The sequence below is a fragment of the Tamandua tetradactyla genome, chromosome 10 (genome assembly GCF_023851605.1).
Source record: "Tamandua tetradactyla isolate mTamTet1 chromosome 10, mTamTet1.pri, whole genome shotgun sequence".
Lineage (NCBI taxonomy): Eukaryota > Metazoa > Chordata > Mammalia > Pilosa > Myrmecophagidae > Tamandua > Tamandua tetradactyla.
Window position 1 is genome coordinate 25,994,856 of NC_135336.1, and position 17,624 is coordinate 26,012,479.

General features: G+C 35.2%; 1 protein-coding gene across 5 annotated transcripts in view; it reads left to right on the forward strand.

Moving 5' to 3' along the window:
* The window catches only part of GSK3B (glycogen synthase kinase 3 beta), a 283,540-nt gene that overhangs the window by 187,628 nt on the left and 78,288 nt on the right, over positions 1–17,624 (forward strand). For all 5 annotated transcript variants that reach the window (XM_077118222.1, XM_077118221.1, XM_077118224.1 and 2 more), the window contains one exon: positions 11,722–11,819. In XM_077118222.1, coding sequence (XP_076974337.1) covers positions 11,722–11,819 — 98 coding nt within the window. The remainder of the gene's footprint in view (positions 1–11,721; positions 11,820–17,624) is intronic.

Below are 17,624 nucleotides of genomic sequence, written 5' to 3' on the forward strand. Positions count from 1 at the left end.
TACTACATTGAACCTTCTAGCATTGTCAGCCAAACCTACTGTTTGTACCAACTCAATTCTACTAAGATATTTAGGACTGTATCTTTAAATAGAACTCTAATCACTTAGAACAGTGTATTACAAACAGAATTTCTTTCAAGTAGATATATGTAACATACTTTAAGTAACGGATAGAAAAGTACTCAGAGATAGTTTACCTCCTAGAATAGAATCTGTGTTGTGGTGACAAAGAGATAACTTATAGTAGGATTGCCCTAGATTTTCCAGGATTAATCTGGAGCTGCATTGCTCGACTGAAGTGGTCTTAGGAGCATGTACTTATTACTTAATGATTTTAAGTCTTCCTTTGGATACAATTCCAGGTTTCATTTCAAGGGCTCTCTTTAGCTATCTTGTCCTCATTATACCCATCCCTACAGTCCTGCAAATATTCAATGAAAGTTTATTTTTCTGTGAACCAGTATATTAAACTTCCTGAATCATCGTGGTCAAAATTCTAGCCTCATAGAACAACTCTATCTGTGTAAGTATGGATAGTACAATTCAGTTATATGCATATATTTGATAACTAGGAGATATAAATAAAATATGTTTGATAAACTGAGTCCAGCAAATTAATGCACTCCAACTATGTTCATGTATTTTGATTTTCATTCATTTCTCATTATTTCTTAGAAAGATTTGGCACAAATATTCTAAAAAATTAAGAAGCTGTAACTTAACTCATCATGTCAACCTACAAGTTATCATAAATGAAATAAATGAAATAAATGAAATTCAGAGCACTGTCCTAAGCAGTTTGTTATTCACCTTTTTTAAACATCACAACTATATGAGATATTAGTACTACTATTTTTGCCTTAGAAATTGAGGCAGCTGATTCTCAGAGAAGATAAGTATCTTGCTCCAAGTCATATAATCTAATTATCACTTCAACTATGATAAATAGAACATATCATGTATCAATTAGATAAAGTATAGTTCTTATCTAGTACTTTTTATATTGATCTAGTACAGAACATTGTTGTTATTTAAAAAAAAGAACACACATTGACAAGTAATGAAGTCCATTACTTCAGATTCATTATAACTTTAAAGAAGTCATTTAAGTTGTATTATATATGTATAAAAGGTTCTTTGAAACTTTGTGTACCAGTATGACACCTAAAACTCAGAGTAGGAGTTCTGCAGGTCTGAAAGTCAGCATTGCTGCATACAACAACTGTTAAAGAAACAGAAAAAGAGATCTGGCTTCAGTTAGAGATAAGAACAAAGCCAGTTGCGTTGGGACTAAGGCAAATCAGAATACAGGGAGAGGACATTGTCTGTATTTTAGAATTTCACTAACCTGTCTGAGTAGAACATTTAAACAACCCAAACACATGGAGCCTAGAATGTGAATGAGGGCTTATAATTCTGTAGTTTAATTTAATGCCCCGATACATCCCAGAGTACATTGAGCAGATATGTATTAGCAAAGTCCTTTGAGGGATGGGAGAAAAAATAAGGAACTGTTAATACCACCAGGGAGACCCCTGTTAACTGTCTCAAACATTAGGGACTCCCAAGTCAGTAGGCCAAGCCCTTATTCTTGAGGCTTGCTCTTGTGAAGTTTATGTATGTAGCAGAGAAGCTTGGTCTACATATAATTATGCCTAAGAGTTACTTCTAGAGGACCTCTTTTGTTGCTCAAATGTAGCCTCTCTCTCTAAGCCCAGCTCTGCAGGTAAAATTGTTACCCTCCCCCCCCCCCCCCCATGTGGGACACATGACATCCGGGGTAAAAGTCTTGCTGGCAACGTTGGATATGAATCCCAGGGAGGAGCATGGCCTTTGCACTGTGGGATTGACAGTGCCTTCCTGACCAAAAGGGGGAAAAATAATTGTGGCAAAATAAGGTGTCAGTGATGAGAGAGTTCAAATAGAGTCAGGAGACTATTCCGGAGGCTACTCTTATGCAAGCTTCAGCTAGATTTTGCTATTTACCATGATTTGCAAACCCCAACCAAAACCATCCTTGTCAATCTTAAAGAACACCTAGGACTGTATCTGAGAGTCTATCAAAGTTTCATGCACTATGATTACTTTCCAGAAACCTACAACCTCCAGATGGATTCCTAGGCCAGATAATTCCTGAAACCCAGAGGAGCCAGCCTCTATAGAACATCAAATAGTTCCATCCCCCTATCCCATATTATCGACAGCCCTTTCCAACATGAAAAAGTTAGAATGGGCATGGTCCAAAATACCCCTAAAGATTGGGAGAAAGATCAAAGGAGAAGGAAGAGTTATAACAGAGAAGATAGAATTTAACAAATAAGTATGGCACCTAAATCATATTGCTATTTCTTTTAGTCTCAATGTCTAGAAGGAAAAACCTAAAATTGTGGAATTATAACCCATACCAAACTCTGAAATCTGTTCTATAACTACTTGTTACAGTGTACTTTGAAGTTTATTGCCTTTTTTGTATATGCATTTTACAATTTTTAAATGTTAAAAAAAATCATTTAAGAAATCTACTATTTCTCATCATTGTTTCATGTGTCTCTTGCTCTCTCAGCAAATGATACCACTGTCCACCTATTTGTTCAAGCCAGTAACCAAGGAATCATCTATGATTCCTTCCTTTTTCACCCACCGTATTCAGGACAAATTCTATCAATTGTATCTTAAAAACATATATTTCTAGCTTCTTTGTCTCTGTGTTCACTAATATCTTCTATGTCTGTGGCAGTAACTTTGTAAATAGACTCTACTTCTATTGGAAACTAAAATGTAAGCACTCTAACTTTGTCTAAAAGGTTGTCCATGATTAGGCTAGTTTCTATTACCTCTACTCTCATTTGCAGATTTTATTCTACATGTTGTATTTCAATCTTATTGTGCTTTCAGTTTCCTCAGTTAACCAAACTGTTTCCTGGTTCATTCCTTTTACTTTCTCTCTGTTAACTCATTGAAGAGAAAGGCTTGACTGCCCTTTATAAGTAGAATTTTCTACCTGTTATCCATTCCTGTTTTCTTCTCAGCACCCTATTTGTTTTTACTATAGTACTTAACGTTTTTTAATTTTTAACTGTTTCTCTTCCCCCTCATTATTAGTTCTTGGAGGGCCATGATCTTATCTTGTTAATTGTTGTATCCCAGACTGGATATGGGTAAATGCATAGGTGGATTGATTGATTATGGCAAATGGGTGCAATCTTCCAACATGCAATTGGTGTGCTTTAAAACAAAGTGTGATAGAATACTCCATTCACTATTGAAGGACTATTTCTTGCTCAGCACAATGAACAAAGTTCCATGGGAAATATAAAAGTACTATATTTCCCCTTAGGGAAATAAATCAGATACACGAAATAGAAAACAATTCAAGGTAAATATTGTAAATGTTAGAAAAACTAAAATATGCGGTATATATAGACTTGTGGTCTCAAAACTTTTTTGTGAAGAAATCACACATTCTGTCAGTAAAAGTTTTCACACACATCTTCAGTATACATGTACATCATATCTGTATGCATATAAATTCATACACATATACTTATATTACATACGTTGCTGTCATTCTGTATATTAAGATATAGAATAGTTTAATTTCTTTTGAGGGGATAGAAGATAAATGCTGATAGATGTTTTAATATTTTATTCTTATATTCCAGTGAATCAGCTTGATCGTCCCACTTACCATCACTTTATCATAGATAGCTGATGACAGAAAAATTCCGAACATGTAATTATTATTCATCAGCAGTTATTAAAACTGCTACATAGAGGGCACTGAGGCTACCTTAAGTAAGGTTTCATGAGGTGATGGTTAAGCTGAATTTTAAAGAATCAGTAAGATGTGGACAGGGAGAAAGACTTAATGGGCATTTATTCCAGTGATTTATCTCAAAAGCCAGATAAAATTAGATTGACAGGGTCATATTTGGCTTTTGATTAGGGAGGAATTTGAATAAAAGCAACCCTTTTAAAGATTTATTTTGTTTACATTGTGTAAAGTGAATGGAGAGAGGTGACACACTGAAGGCAAAGAAATCAAATAGGAGGCTCTTGTATTAGGTCAGGTGGGAATGAGGCATGAAATGGCATGAAAGAGAGAACTATCATGAAAACAGGTTAAATAAGATTTTGAAGGAAAAATTAGGAGAATTTAATCACTAATCTAAAAGTAAATATATTTTTGTATATATCAGTAAAAAAATTGTGATATAGCAATTTCTAAAACCTCTAGTTACAAAACGATAAAGCTCCATACAATCCTTTCTACTATTCAATCTCTTATTTCAACCATTCCTACAAAAATAACTCCACCCTAAGATTGAAGAGTCTGCATCAGTATACTGGAATCATCTTGAAATATATTTTGAAATTTATAATAACCCATCAAATAGATTTATTGAACCTTGCAGATAGAAAATAACTAAATATGGGTTAAGTCCATTTTGAAAAATTGATAGACAAAATGGCCAGTGTGAGTGACATTTGCATTTTGTTATAAGGGTCAGGAAGAGGCTCATACTGCAGTAGTGGGTTGTGGTCTGAGGTGAAAATAATAATTATCCTCTGGAGCTGAGCTTCTAAATATGTTGATCTCAGGACCCCTTACACTCTTAATTATTGAGGATTCCAAAGAGTTACAGCAGTATTTATCATGTTAGAAACTAAAGCCAAGAAAATTTAAAATATATTTAATCATTTTAAAATAATGAAAAAATCCATTACGAATTAAGTTTTTTACATAATAACATTTTAGATGAAAAATAGCAGTATTTTACAAAACAAAATACTAGTGAAAAGATTGGTGCTGTAGTACTTATTTGCACATCTGTCTGACTTACTTGAAAACAGCTAGATTCTCATATTTTCTTCTGCATTTCATTTGTTGTGTTATGTTGTTTTGGTTAAACAATATGAAGAATGTCCAGCCTAATACAAATATATTTTAATAACAGATAATTATAGATAGACTTGACAAGTGCTATTTTCTTGAAGATTAGTTGCACTGTATAATTTGAAAGCATAACAGTAAGCATTTTTGTACTCTTTATTACATGAAAATTCTGCAAGACTTTCACGGGAGACAGGGAGTTCCAGAACCTAGTCCTTCCACAAAAACAATAACAACAGGCAGGAACTATCTGAAACAAATATCTTCGAACTGTGACCAGAAGAACACAGTACAGCATCGTGTGAAGAGAGGGAGGAAGAGACAGCTAAATTACAGGAAAGAACTGTAACTTGCTCTCTCTGGGGGGGGGGGGGGTAGCCGATTCTCATGGCAGGCCTTTGTGAGGTCAAGCCTCTGGCTCCATGCTGGTGACAAAAAGGGACATAAATTTCCCCTTCTCCAATAAGCTGGGTGAGCACAGCTGATCATTGATGACAGCTTTTGATTAGGAAATTCAGATTGCTGGTTCCCAGCAGTGAGAGCAGCTATTGTTTCAACCAGCCCCAGACAAAGCCTACAGTGGTTGTAGCTTCAACTCTGAACCAGGTCGAAAGACATAAGTAGCCACTGCATCAACCCTCCCTGGACAGGGACAGAGGCATTGGAGATTTAAAGATGCAGCACTTCCTCAGGGATGCATATGACAATTAACAGAAGGGCTGTATTTGTTGGGAAGGCTAGGAAAGCTCTACTTTGGGGACCCATTGGAGAAAATTTTGGTGCCTGTCCTGGAGCCAGTCTGTACCCCATCATGGGTCCTTGGTACTGTTTTGGTTGGGAAAGCCACCTCTGGGGTGACCTTCCTCGCCGAATTTGCCCTCCAGGCAAAAGCAGCTTAAGACAACAAAAGGAGTATAAAAAAAAACATAGAGAAAAACAAACAAACAAAACCATAGAATGCACTGTGTAGTGTTTTCCCTGGCTTTCTGGGTCTCTCTCTTGTCCTGGGCTTTGGTTGTTACTTGTTTTGGAGGTCCCCTGTTTTTAGGAGTTTGATTGTCCCCTCTGTTTCCTTGGAGACAGACCTCCCTCTACTGGGCATTTGACTCTGACATGTCTTTGTTCCTGAATGTCTCTGTGGTAGCTACAACGAAAATTTAGAAATGAGGAGGCACTCAGTATGGTACAACACACACACAAAAAATAAATATAGAAGTAGGCATTAATGGAAGCGAGGAACAAAAAGATCTAAGATTTACAAAGCCTAAATAGCAAACTGGCTGAAGAAAGTCCCATTTTCATCAGCAGTGACTTAAAACGGTGGTATGCAAAAAAAACAGAATCAACAACCAAAAAGTTGGTTTTTTGAAAAGATCAGTAAAAGTGATAAACCTTTAACTAGATTGGGAAAGGTAAAAAAAAAGGATTTAAATAACGAAAATCAGAAGTGAAAAGGGAGATATTACTCCTGACCCTGCTGAAATAAAAAGGACTAAGAGTAGATATCGTCAACAGTTGTGTGCCAATAAATTAAATAATTGAGGTGAAATTGACACACACACTATTGGCATTTACTCCAGAAGAAATAGAAGATATTAACAAATGAATTACTGGTAAAGAGATTGGTACAGTCATCAAAAATCTCCCAACAACAATAATAGCAACAAAAAACAGGATCAGAAGTCTTCGCAGGGATATTCTATTAAACATTCCAAGAAGACTTAACCTCCAATTCTGCTTAACCTTTTCCAGAAAATTGATGAGGAGGGGAATACTTGGTAATTCATTCTGTAAGGTCAGTAATACCCTCATGCCAAAGCTGGATAAAAATACCACAGGAAAGAAGACTACAGACTATTATCTCTTATGAATATAGATGTAAAAATCCTCCAGAAAATATTAGTAAACTGAATCTAATAGTACATTAAGAGAATTACACACCATGATCAAGTGGAATTTATCCCTTGTATGCAAGGTTGGTTCAACATAAAATCAATTAATGTATATACCACATTAATAGAATGAAGAAAAAAAACCACATGATCATCTCAATCAATGCAGAAAAGGCATTTGACCCAAAAAGCACCCTTTCTTGATAAAAATGTTGAAAACTGGGAATAGAAGTAAATTTTCTCAACATGATAAAGGACATCTATGAAAAGCGCACAGATAACATACTAATTATGGTGGAAAGACTGAAAGCTTTACCTCTATGATCAGGAACAAGAAAGGATACCCACTGTCACAATGTTCAACACTGTACTAGAAGTTCTTGCCTGAGCAGTTAGGGAAGAAAAAGAAATAAAGGGCATCCAGATTGGGAAGGAAGAAATAAAACTTCCCGTTTGCAGATGTTAATGAGCCTGTATACTGAAAATCCTGATAAATCCGTAACAAGCTCTGAGAGCTAATAAATGAATTCAGCAAAGTGGTAGTGTACACGATCAACACCCCAAAATCAATACTGTTTCTATATACAAGCAGTGAACATTGAGAGGTAGAAATTAAATTTTTAAAAAATGAAAATTTCATTCACAATAGCAAGTAGAAGAATCAAATATCTATGAATAAATCTATCCAAGGATATAAAGGACTTGAACACAGAAAACTATAAAATATTTCTAAAAGAAATCAAAGAATCTAAATATATGGAAAGATATGCCCTTTTGACGAATTGGAAGACTAATTATTGTTAAGATGTCAGTTCTACACAAAGCAATTTATCAATAAATGCAACTCCAATAAAAAATCCAATAACCTTCTTTGTAGAAATAGAAAATCCAATCATTAAATTTATATGGAAAACTAAGCGTCCTTGTATAGCTAAAGCCAACTTGAATAAAGAGAATGAAGTTGGAGGACTCACGCTTCGTGATCTTAACAGTAATCAGAACAGCATAGTACTGGCACAAGCACAGATATATACACCATTGTAGTAGAATTGACAGCCCAGAAATCAACCCTCATATTTAGGGCCAGCTGCTTTTTGACGAGGTGGCAAAGAGCACTTAATTGGGGAACAATAACTAATGGTGCTGTTATACAAAAATCAACTCACTGTGGACCAAAGACTTTAATAGAAGAGCTATAACTATCAAACTCCTAGAAGAAAACCTAGGGAAGCATCTTCAGGACCTTGTGTTAGGCAAAGGTTTCTTAGGCTTTACCCCCAAAGCACAAGCAACAATAGAAAAACAGGTAGGTGGGACTTCATCAAAATCAAAAGGTTTTGTTCCTCAAAGGACTTTATTGTGAACATAAAATGACCTGCACAGTGGGAGAAAATTTTTGGCAACAACAAATGATTTATATCCAAAATATATAAATAAATCTTTCACATTAACAACAAAAAGACAAAAACAACCCAATAAAAAATGAGCGAAACATGTGAGTGGGGACCTCTCTAAAGATGAAGAAATGGCCATAAAGCTCATGAAAAGATGCTCCATATCATTAGCCATAAGGGAAATGCAAATCACAACCACAGTGAGGTACCATTTTAAACCCAATAGACTACTATTAAAAAATGGAAAATAACAAGTGTTGGAGAGGATACAGAGAAATATTTACACTCATTTATTGCTGTTGGCAATGTAAAATGTTGCAGCTGCTATGGGAGAATGTTTAGCAGTTCCTCAGAAAGCTCTAAGTTTAGAACTACCATATGACACACAATTTCACCCCTAGGTATATACCCCAAAAATTTAAAGCAGGGCCTCAAACAGATGTTTGCACACCACTGTTCATAGAGCATTATTCACAATATACTAAAGATAGAAAAAAATCCATGTGTCCATTAACTGATGAATGGATAAACAATATATGGTATGATATATTATTATTAGTTATACTATTCTAGCCATAAAAAGGAGTGAAAACGTGGAGGAACCTTGAAGATGTCATGTTGATTGAAATGAGCCAGACACAAAATGAGAAATACTGTTTGATTTCAAACAATTAAAATAAGCAAACTCATAGAGTCAGAATCTAGAATATAGGTTACCAAGGGGGACAGGGTGGTTATAGGGGATGGGAAGTTAAAGCTTAAAATGTGCAGAGTTCCTATTAGGAATGATGGAAGTGTTTGGTAATGGATGGTGGTGATGGTAGTGCAATATTGTGAATGCAGTTAATAGCACTGAATATATATATATTATATATGTATATATGTGAATATGATTAAAAGTGGAAATGTTAGATTGCATATGTGATAATAGAATACTTTTTTTTTTTTACAAAACCCATGGCTCTCCACCTCAGAAACAGTGAACCCTAAGTTTAACCATGTTCTTTATTAGCACAATTCTATTGTGTCATTGTAATGGTGTGCAACATTTGTTACAATGTTGTAACAAATGTTGCACACCAATGCAGGGTGTTGACGGTGATGTGGTAAATCTTGTATTTTATTCGTGATTTTTCTGTAAGCCTTCAATTTCTTTAATAAAGAAAAAAAGAAAAGTAAAAGAATTATCCATTGGTCTGTACGGTAATTTTCTCTCAAAAGAGCACTGCAGGCTATTTCTGTATCAAGAATTAATTTCCATTAGCCTCCTTTGTATGGCTAAAGTCAGATTTTGTGTTACTAGACCTAGAACTCTTCTTATGCCTCCAGTTCAGCTGGGGCCTTTTGGGCCCTAAGGAGTTTCAATTTGGCTTCCCTCTTTTTATTTAGGATTTTTGGTTCTTAGGGTCTGGAAGATTTATTAACCAGCCAAAAAAGCTATTTGAAAGTGTACTGATTCTGGTATGTTTTTAAAATATCTTTAACAGTGGTATTTGAAATCAGAAGAGTACTGTGAACTGGCTAGATTGTCATATTTGTATATAACCAGAGCTAAGGCTGATGGCTCTGATTATATTGTTTTATCATGAAACAGTAGAATGGGAACAAATGGGTCTTCTTTAGGGCAAGGAATTGAGCTTATAACCCCCTTTAACAAGTGAAGTATTCTGTTACAAGGAGGTAACAAGTATCTTGTTTGGAAATTGAGTTTCGGTTCTGTCTGTCTTATTTGGTAACTTTAGCTTAAGCATGTCACTTAACTTTATTGTACCTTAATTTCCTTATCTGTAAAGTGAGTATGTTAAACTAGATGATCTTGAAGGGTCCCTTTTACTCTGAACTGGAGTTAACTGTGAAACAGAATGCTACTTTGTTTTGAAACCCAAATAACCACAAAATTCAATGGCAAAAGCAACTACTTTTGTGCCTTCTGTTCTGTTTGTGTATACTTTCATCTATTTGTCCTGTGAAGAACAGAAGAGATTTTGGTGTCTACCAGAAGGTGAAGGATAAATATATTGGTTTTTGTAATTTGCCTGAGTTAACATAAATTGAAGAACACTAGTGGTTGAGGGATTGAGTCTCTCTTGATTTTTTATCTTTTGTGATAACCATTAGGTGATAGTGTTCCTTGATGTTTTATTTCCTGCCCTCCATATTTGTAGTTGAATCCCACCTAAAAAGTGTTTCCCATTGTTGTTTTATGAATTTCCCCCTGCAATTTTTCCAACCTTGTCTTCTGAGGTGAATTATTTTGTATTAACAGAAGGAAGAAGTGAGTACATATTCCCTTCCATCTGGATAGGAATACTTTTAAAACTTAGATTAAAATAAAACATTTACATTAATAAGGAGCTATATATTTTCCACTTGACTTTGAATTAATATTATTGGCTTTGAGTAAAGTTTCACTTGCAGATTTTCGTATTGCTTCATTTAACTATTTCCTGATTTATCCACTAGAGCTCATTTGGGCTACATTTGCAGAATAGATGTTCGGACAAAAGTAACTTAAATTTCTTAAATGAATTTTGTGTCATTTTTTTAGTACAGTAAAAAATAGTCCCTGGAGCAAAGGTTTTCCAATCCCTCTTCGATAGATCTCACCATATCAGACCTCTTATTATTTGTTGTTCCCATGCCAATTTTTTCCTTCCATACTGGTAGAATGGAAAGCCCAGCAATGATTTATGTTCATCTCCTTAAAGGACTTGAGTGTTGATACATACAAAACCCAGGAATCTTAGACATCTGGAAACTGAAAAGCAGCTTTTCCTTGCAAGAAGTCTGTATTGTAGGCTTTAAATAATAGAAGGACCATGTAATTTATCTTCCAGCCTGGTAATACTTTTGAGAAAGGGGGTGCTATTAACTGAGAACAATATATAAACTAGGATTATGATGGGTAAACTAGGATATGTGGTTACCCTAACTTTAAATTATTAAAGTTTTCTCTCAGGATTGAGGTTTCTACTTTGGCATAAACATGAATTATTTTTTGCTCAATGAAATGTGTTTTTTCCAGTCCTTTGCATTTAAAAATGATATTATATTTTAGCACATGTTCCTGTTAGTTACAGTACAACACTAAAGTCAGTTATTTAGAGGTTTAAAAATTTTGCTTAAAATTTTCATTGGCTTAAAACCAATACAAATTTTGATAGAAGCTTTGCTTGTTGCTTGTCAACACTTGCTAATGTGCAACAGTTATGTCTTTGGTTTATTTTTAAGTATGAAATGTAGATAATCATGCCCTCTGTTTTACTACTATTGTCTGTTTAGTTGGAATCTTGATACCCAATGATTGATAATAATAGGCTTTATCCTTTCTTAGAATATTCTTATTGGCCTTCTTTCATCTTTTGTGGGTTTAGCACTTAAAGATCCATTCAGCATAGTTTGATGACTGTTTCTGATTTAGTTATGCAGTCTTTTGATTGTGCCACTCTTTGCATATAATTTTAAAATATATAAAAATAGTTTTCAAATCAACGTAAGTTACAAAGTAGTAATAAACCTTTTTTTTTTCTTTTCTCTTCAGACGTATGGTCTGCAGGTTGTGTGTTGGCTGAACTATTGCTAGGACAACCAATATTTCCAGGGGACAGTGGTGTGGATCAGTTGGTGGAAATAATCAAGGTGAGAAGGTTGAATTTTAAATTCAGAACTTTTTAACTGGAAGAGATTATGCTTTTCTAAAAATACATTATGCACAGACACATATACATGCACACAGAAACTCATGAGAAACTTTAAAAATGAAGAAAATAAGCCACATTCACATAGCCAGTTCAATTCTAGAGCAAGTATAGGAACTACATTTTGATCTCTAATTGAGTTATTCTTCTGTTATGTGATCTTGGAAAAGCTGTTGTGGATAATGCAAGAAAGGGATATATGTGTAACTTTTAAGTAGTTTATGCTACAGAAAGGAATGAAGTTGTGAGGCATGCAACGTTGTGAATGAACTTGTGGGACATTATGTGATACAAAATAAGCTAGAAACGAAAGAGCAAATAGTGTATGGTCTCATTTAGAAAATACTTATAAGAAAATTGGGACTTAGATTGTAAGCACTTATAGCAGTCACATTTAGTCTGAAGCAGTAATTGTTATTTCTAGATTTTGAGAGGCTGTGCTATATATGTATAACGTGATATGCCCCTGTAACTTTGGGTACCTGTATGACACCTAAGACACAGAGTAAGAGCTTTGCAGTTCTGAAAGTCAGCATTACCACATACAACAACTGTTAAAGAAATTGAGAATGAGATCAGGCTTCAATTAGAGATGAGGATGAAGCTGATCAGGTCAGGACTAAGGCCAATCAGAATATAGGGGTAAGGAAGACATTGCCTAATTTTAGAATTTCACTTACTCTGTGAGAGCAGAGAAAGAGAGGATTTTGTCTAAAACCTAAGTTTTCTGTAGCACATGATCTAACTCAATCTGTCTGGATAGATCACTTAGAGCAACCCAAATAGATGCCCCAATAAATCCCAGAGTTATTTGAATAGTGAATAAAAAAGCATTCACAAAGTCCCCTTGGGAGAATGTTGAGAAAGAGGAAAAATTCAACTTCCCCATTTAGAGAAGGGCTGATATTCTTGCAAGCAGTGAGGACAATCAAATCAGTAGGCTGAGCCCTCAGTCTGGGGGTTGTTCATAGGAAACTTATCCCTGCAAAGAATAGGCTAAACCTACTTAAAATTAGGCCTAAGTGTCACCCCCAGAAAACCTCTCTTGTTGCTCAGATACAGCCTATCTCTTAGCCAACATGGCCAGCAAACTCACTGCCCTCCCCCTGTGTTGGACATGACTCCCAGGGGTGTAACCCTCTCTGGCAACATGGGACAGAAATCCTAGAATGAGTGGGACTCTGCATCAAGTGATTGAGAAAACCATCTTGACTGAAAGGGAGAAGAGAGAAATGAGACAAAATAAAATGCCAGTGGCTGAGAGATTTCAAATAGAGTCAAGGGGTTATCCTGGAAGTTATTCTTACACATTATAGATAACCCCTTTTTAGTTTAAGTTGTATTAGAGAGGCTAGAGGGAAGCACCTGAAACTGTGTAGCTGTGTTCCAGTAGCCATAGTTCTTTAAGATGATTGTATAATGATACAGCTTTCACAAAGTGACTGGGTGATTGTGAAAACCTTATTCTGATGCTGCTTTTTTCTATGGTATGGACAGATGAGTAAAAAATATGAATTAAAAATAAATAATAGAAGGAACAGATGTTTAAATAAATTGGGTAGAGAGAAATACTAGTGATCAGTGAGAGGGAAGGGTAAGGGGTATGGTATATATGAGTATTTTCTTTTTTCTGGAGTGATGTAAATGTTCAGAGAAATGATCATAGTGATGAATATACAACTATGTGATGATATTGTGAGCCATTGATTGTACATCAAGTGTGGAATGTTCATACATTAAGAATGTTTGTGTTGTATATTGATTGGTTTTATTAATTAAAAAAAAAAAAGCCAAAGAAGCCAACCCAAGTAAATGGAGTGCAGAATAGGAATGAGGGCTTGGATTTCTGTATAGTTCAATGTAATGTCTGGGTACATCCCAGAGTATGTTGAGCAGATCATTAAAGAGTATTGGCAAATTCCCTAGAGGGATGGGAAAAATATATATAGAACTATTACACTTTATTACCAGGGAAACCCTTGATACCTTATCAAACATCAGGGACTCCCAAGTCAGTAGGCCAAGCCGTTGATATTGAGGCTTACTCTTGTGAAGCTTATTTATGTAGTGGAGAAGTTTAACCTACCTAGGAGTTATATATAGGGTTATTTGCAGCAGACCTCATTTATTGCTCAGATGTAGCCTCTCTCTAAGTCCAGCTCTGCGAGTAAAATCATTACCCCGTACCTTGGGACATGACATCCAGGGGTGAAAGTCTCCCTGGCAACATGGGATATGAATCCCAGGGATGAGCCTGGCCCTGACACTGTGAGATAAACAATGTGTGCCTGACCAAAAGGGGAAAAAGAATTTTAACAAATAAGGTATCAGGGGCTGGAAGAGTCCTTTCATTCACAAGGCTTCAGCTAGATATTGCTATTTACAATGGTTTGCCAAACCCCAACCAAAATCATTCCTTCCAACCCTAAAGAGCATGTAGGGCTATATCTGAAGATTCTACGAAGGTTCCATGTGATTACTTATAGAAACCTATAATCTGTAGATGGGTTCCTAGGCCAGATAAATCCTTAAATCCTGAGAGGCCGGCCTCTCTAGAACCTCAAGTAGTTACATCCCCCAATCCCATATTATCAACAGCCCCTTCCAACATGAAAAATTTAGAATTGGCGTAGCCCATATACCCCTAAAGAGTGGGAAGATGATAATGGAAAAAGTGAAGTTGTATAGAGAGGGTAGACCTTAACAAATGAGTTTGACTGCTGAATCATTATATTGATATTTTTTTCAGTCTCCAGTGTCTTGGAGCAGCCAGAAGGAAAACCTAAAATTGTGGAATTGTAACCCATACCAAGCTCTGAAATCTGTTCTACAACTAATTGTTGTGATGTGCTTTGAGATTTTATTGCTTTTTTGTATGTATGTTATTTTTAACCTAAAGAAAAAAGATCTTTTGAGAAATAGAGTAATTGAAACAGAATTAGAGTATAAAATTTCGCTAAACTATATAAACTGAATAAAAGCAATGGCTAACTCTTGTTTTTACTCTTTATATACTCTGCTCCTAATAGCTCTGCTAAGCACATATGAGATACTTGTATTTATTCAATATGTAAGTGTTTATGAAATGAAAGATTAATGCAAGTATTAATATTTAAGATTATAAAGGAATCCACCATCCCTTTAATATATATATATATATGTTGGTTCTTTATAAGGTTTCAGTTTGACCAAAGTAATAGCACCCTCACTGTCTTTTGGCTTTACTCTTGTTTTCCCGGATGCTTCATAGGATCATGAAATTGAAAATGTTCTTAGAGGTTTTGTAGATTAATCTTCGCCCTGCAAAAGAACTTTCTTAGTTAGATTTTGACAGATGGTTTTCTAGTCTTTTCTTGAAAACTTCCAGTGTACGATTACTACTTTGAGATAGAGCCCATTCTGAATTTGTACAGTGTTCTGGTTTGCTAGCTGCCAGAATGCAATATACTAGAAACGGAACGGCGGAATTTAATAAGTTGCTAGTTTACAATTCTAAGGCCTAGAAAATGTCCAAGTAAAACAAGTATATAGAACTGTCCAATCAAAAGCATCTGGGGAAAGATACCATGGTTCAAGAAGGCCAAGGATGTTCACGTTTCTCTCTCACCTGGAAGGACACATGGTGAACATGGCGGCGTCTGCTGGCTTTCACGTGGCTCTGCCAAAAAGGACTCTCTCCAAAATGTTTCCTCTTTTAGAGGATTCCAGTAAGCAACTCCACCTTCAGTGGGTGGAAACACATCTCCATGGAAATCATCTAATCAAAAGTTACCACCCGCAATTGGGCGGATCACATCTTCATGGAAACAATCAAAATGCTCCCACCCAGCAATATTGAATGAGGATTAAAGGGCATGGCTTTTCTGGGGTCCACCACAGACTCAAACCAGCACATACAGCTTGAATATTGTTTTCCTTATGATGACCCATAACTCCCACATAGCTTCCACCAGTTGAACACAGGACTGTGATTACTAGTTATTTAAGTCCTTGTACTTGATTCTTTAACAGTGTAAGTTTTCTTTTGTTCAAAGGTGAATTTCCCAGATGTCAGTATGTAATCAGTGTTCTTCCTTATTCTTCTTTACTTTTGCATGATTTGCAGCTGAGCACAATATGGTATTAGCAGTCTTTTTGTTGTTGGTAACCGCTGTCTAGTTTCAGGCTGAACCTTTAGTCTTTGTACAATAGAATGGCCTTGTTTCTGATTTCTGTACTACACTCAGATAAATTTGAATAGTTTACTCTCTAGTACAGAGGTAAGCATACTTTTTCTGTAAAGAGCTAGATGGTAAAATGTTTAGGCTTTGTGGATTAAAAGGCAAAATCAAGGATATTGTATAGACTTAGGACAAAGGAGAAACCATATTTCTACAAAATTTTGTTGATGAAATTCAAAATATAATTGAGTACAATTTTTTGTAATACATGTCTGCTATAGGAGTTAAGTTTTTTGGGGGGGTATAATGTTTCTGTTAATTGGATTTCAAGTTAATGTTACCTATCATTAAATTGATTGCAAATGGTCATCTGTAAAAAATTGTTGTATACCTTATAAAGGCAGTATACTGTAGTTTCCTGACCTCTCCTCTAATACAACTATTCAGCATTTCTTATATCCTTAGGCTTTGACTTAATATACTATAGTTTTCTGGGCATTTTGCTATTCTGTTTATCAGATATGTTTGGCTGATTAAAAATGAATCATTTCTCTATGGATTATATCTTAGAATTTTGTGATGATTGATTCATTAATTTTAATTACTACATTATCCAAATGAAATTGCTCTGGAATTTAAGTAGATATCTATGTCTAGGTGTAAATCCATAGTTTATGCCTGCTGTCTTACCTTCTGTGGACCCATAAGTCAAGAGCTTTGCTCTATTTTTGCCAATATTTGTAATTCATTTTCTGCTAATGGTCTTTACTACCTACTTAATAGATTGTAGTAGAAACTATCAGATTTTTATTGGCTAAAGAATTCATTTTTCTTTAGGGTTTGTTTGCTGCAGTTTGATCCTTAATCAGTTTATAGTAGCAAGCTAACTCTGTAAAAAAGCTACTCTTCTCATTTATGTGTCATTCTTGTCATTTTGCATTTATATTTAAGGAACATCATCACCCTACTGTAATTTCAAGATTACTGTTTAAAGATGTTTTGAGAATAAGATAATGGTATTAGAAGGGCTCCCAAGCATCCCAGAGTACTTGGAGATATCCCCAGCTTCTAGGTCCCTCTTACATCTTGAGAATGGCTGCCCAGAATTATTTTGACACCCATTTTGTGACCTGAAATGAAAGATCTCATGGAGGTTAATAGACGGTATGTGTAAGTTTGATATAGCCGTAAGTCTTATTGCATGGAGGGTGTTAGAAACATCATGGGTGTTTCCTCTTTGTGTGTGTTTAGTATAGCTCGAAATCTTATTGATCTGATTATTGCCAGTATCTGTTCCTTGAATATAACATCTCATTGAAATAAAAATTTGTAATCAATCTTGATGTCAATGTTCATGATCTAAGTTGTAAATTGAATCTATGTTGTAGACTGAAAGAATGAAATTGTGCAGTTAGCTTTTTTAAAATGCGATTTTCTTGAAGTATATTCACATGCCAAATAATCATCCAAAGTATGGTTCACAGTATCATCATACATTTGTGCATTCATCACCACAATCAATTTTAGAACATTTACATTAATCAAAAAATAAATTAAAATATAGAAGAATACCCAATACACAGGGA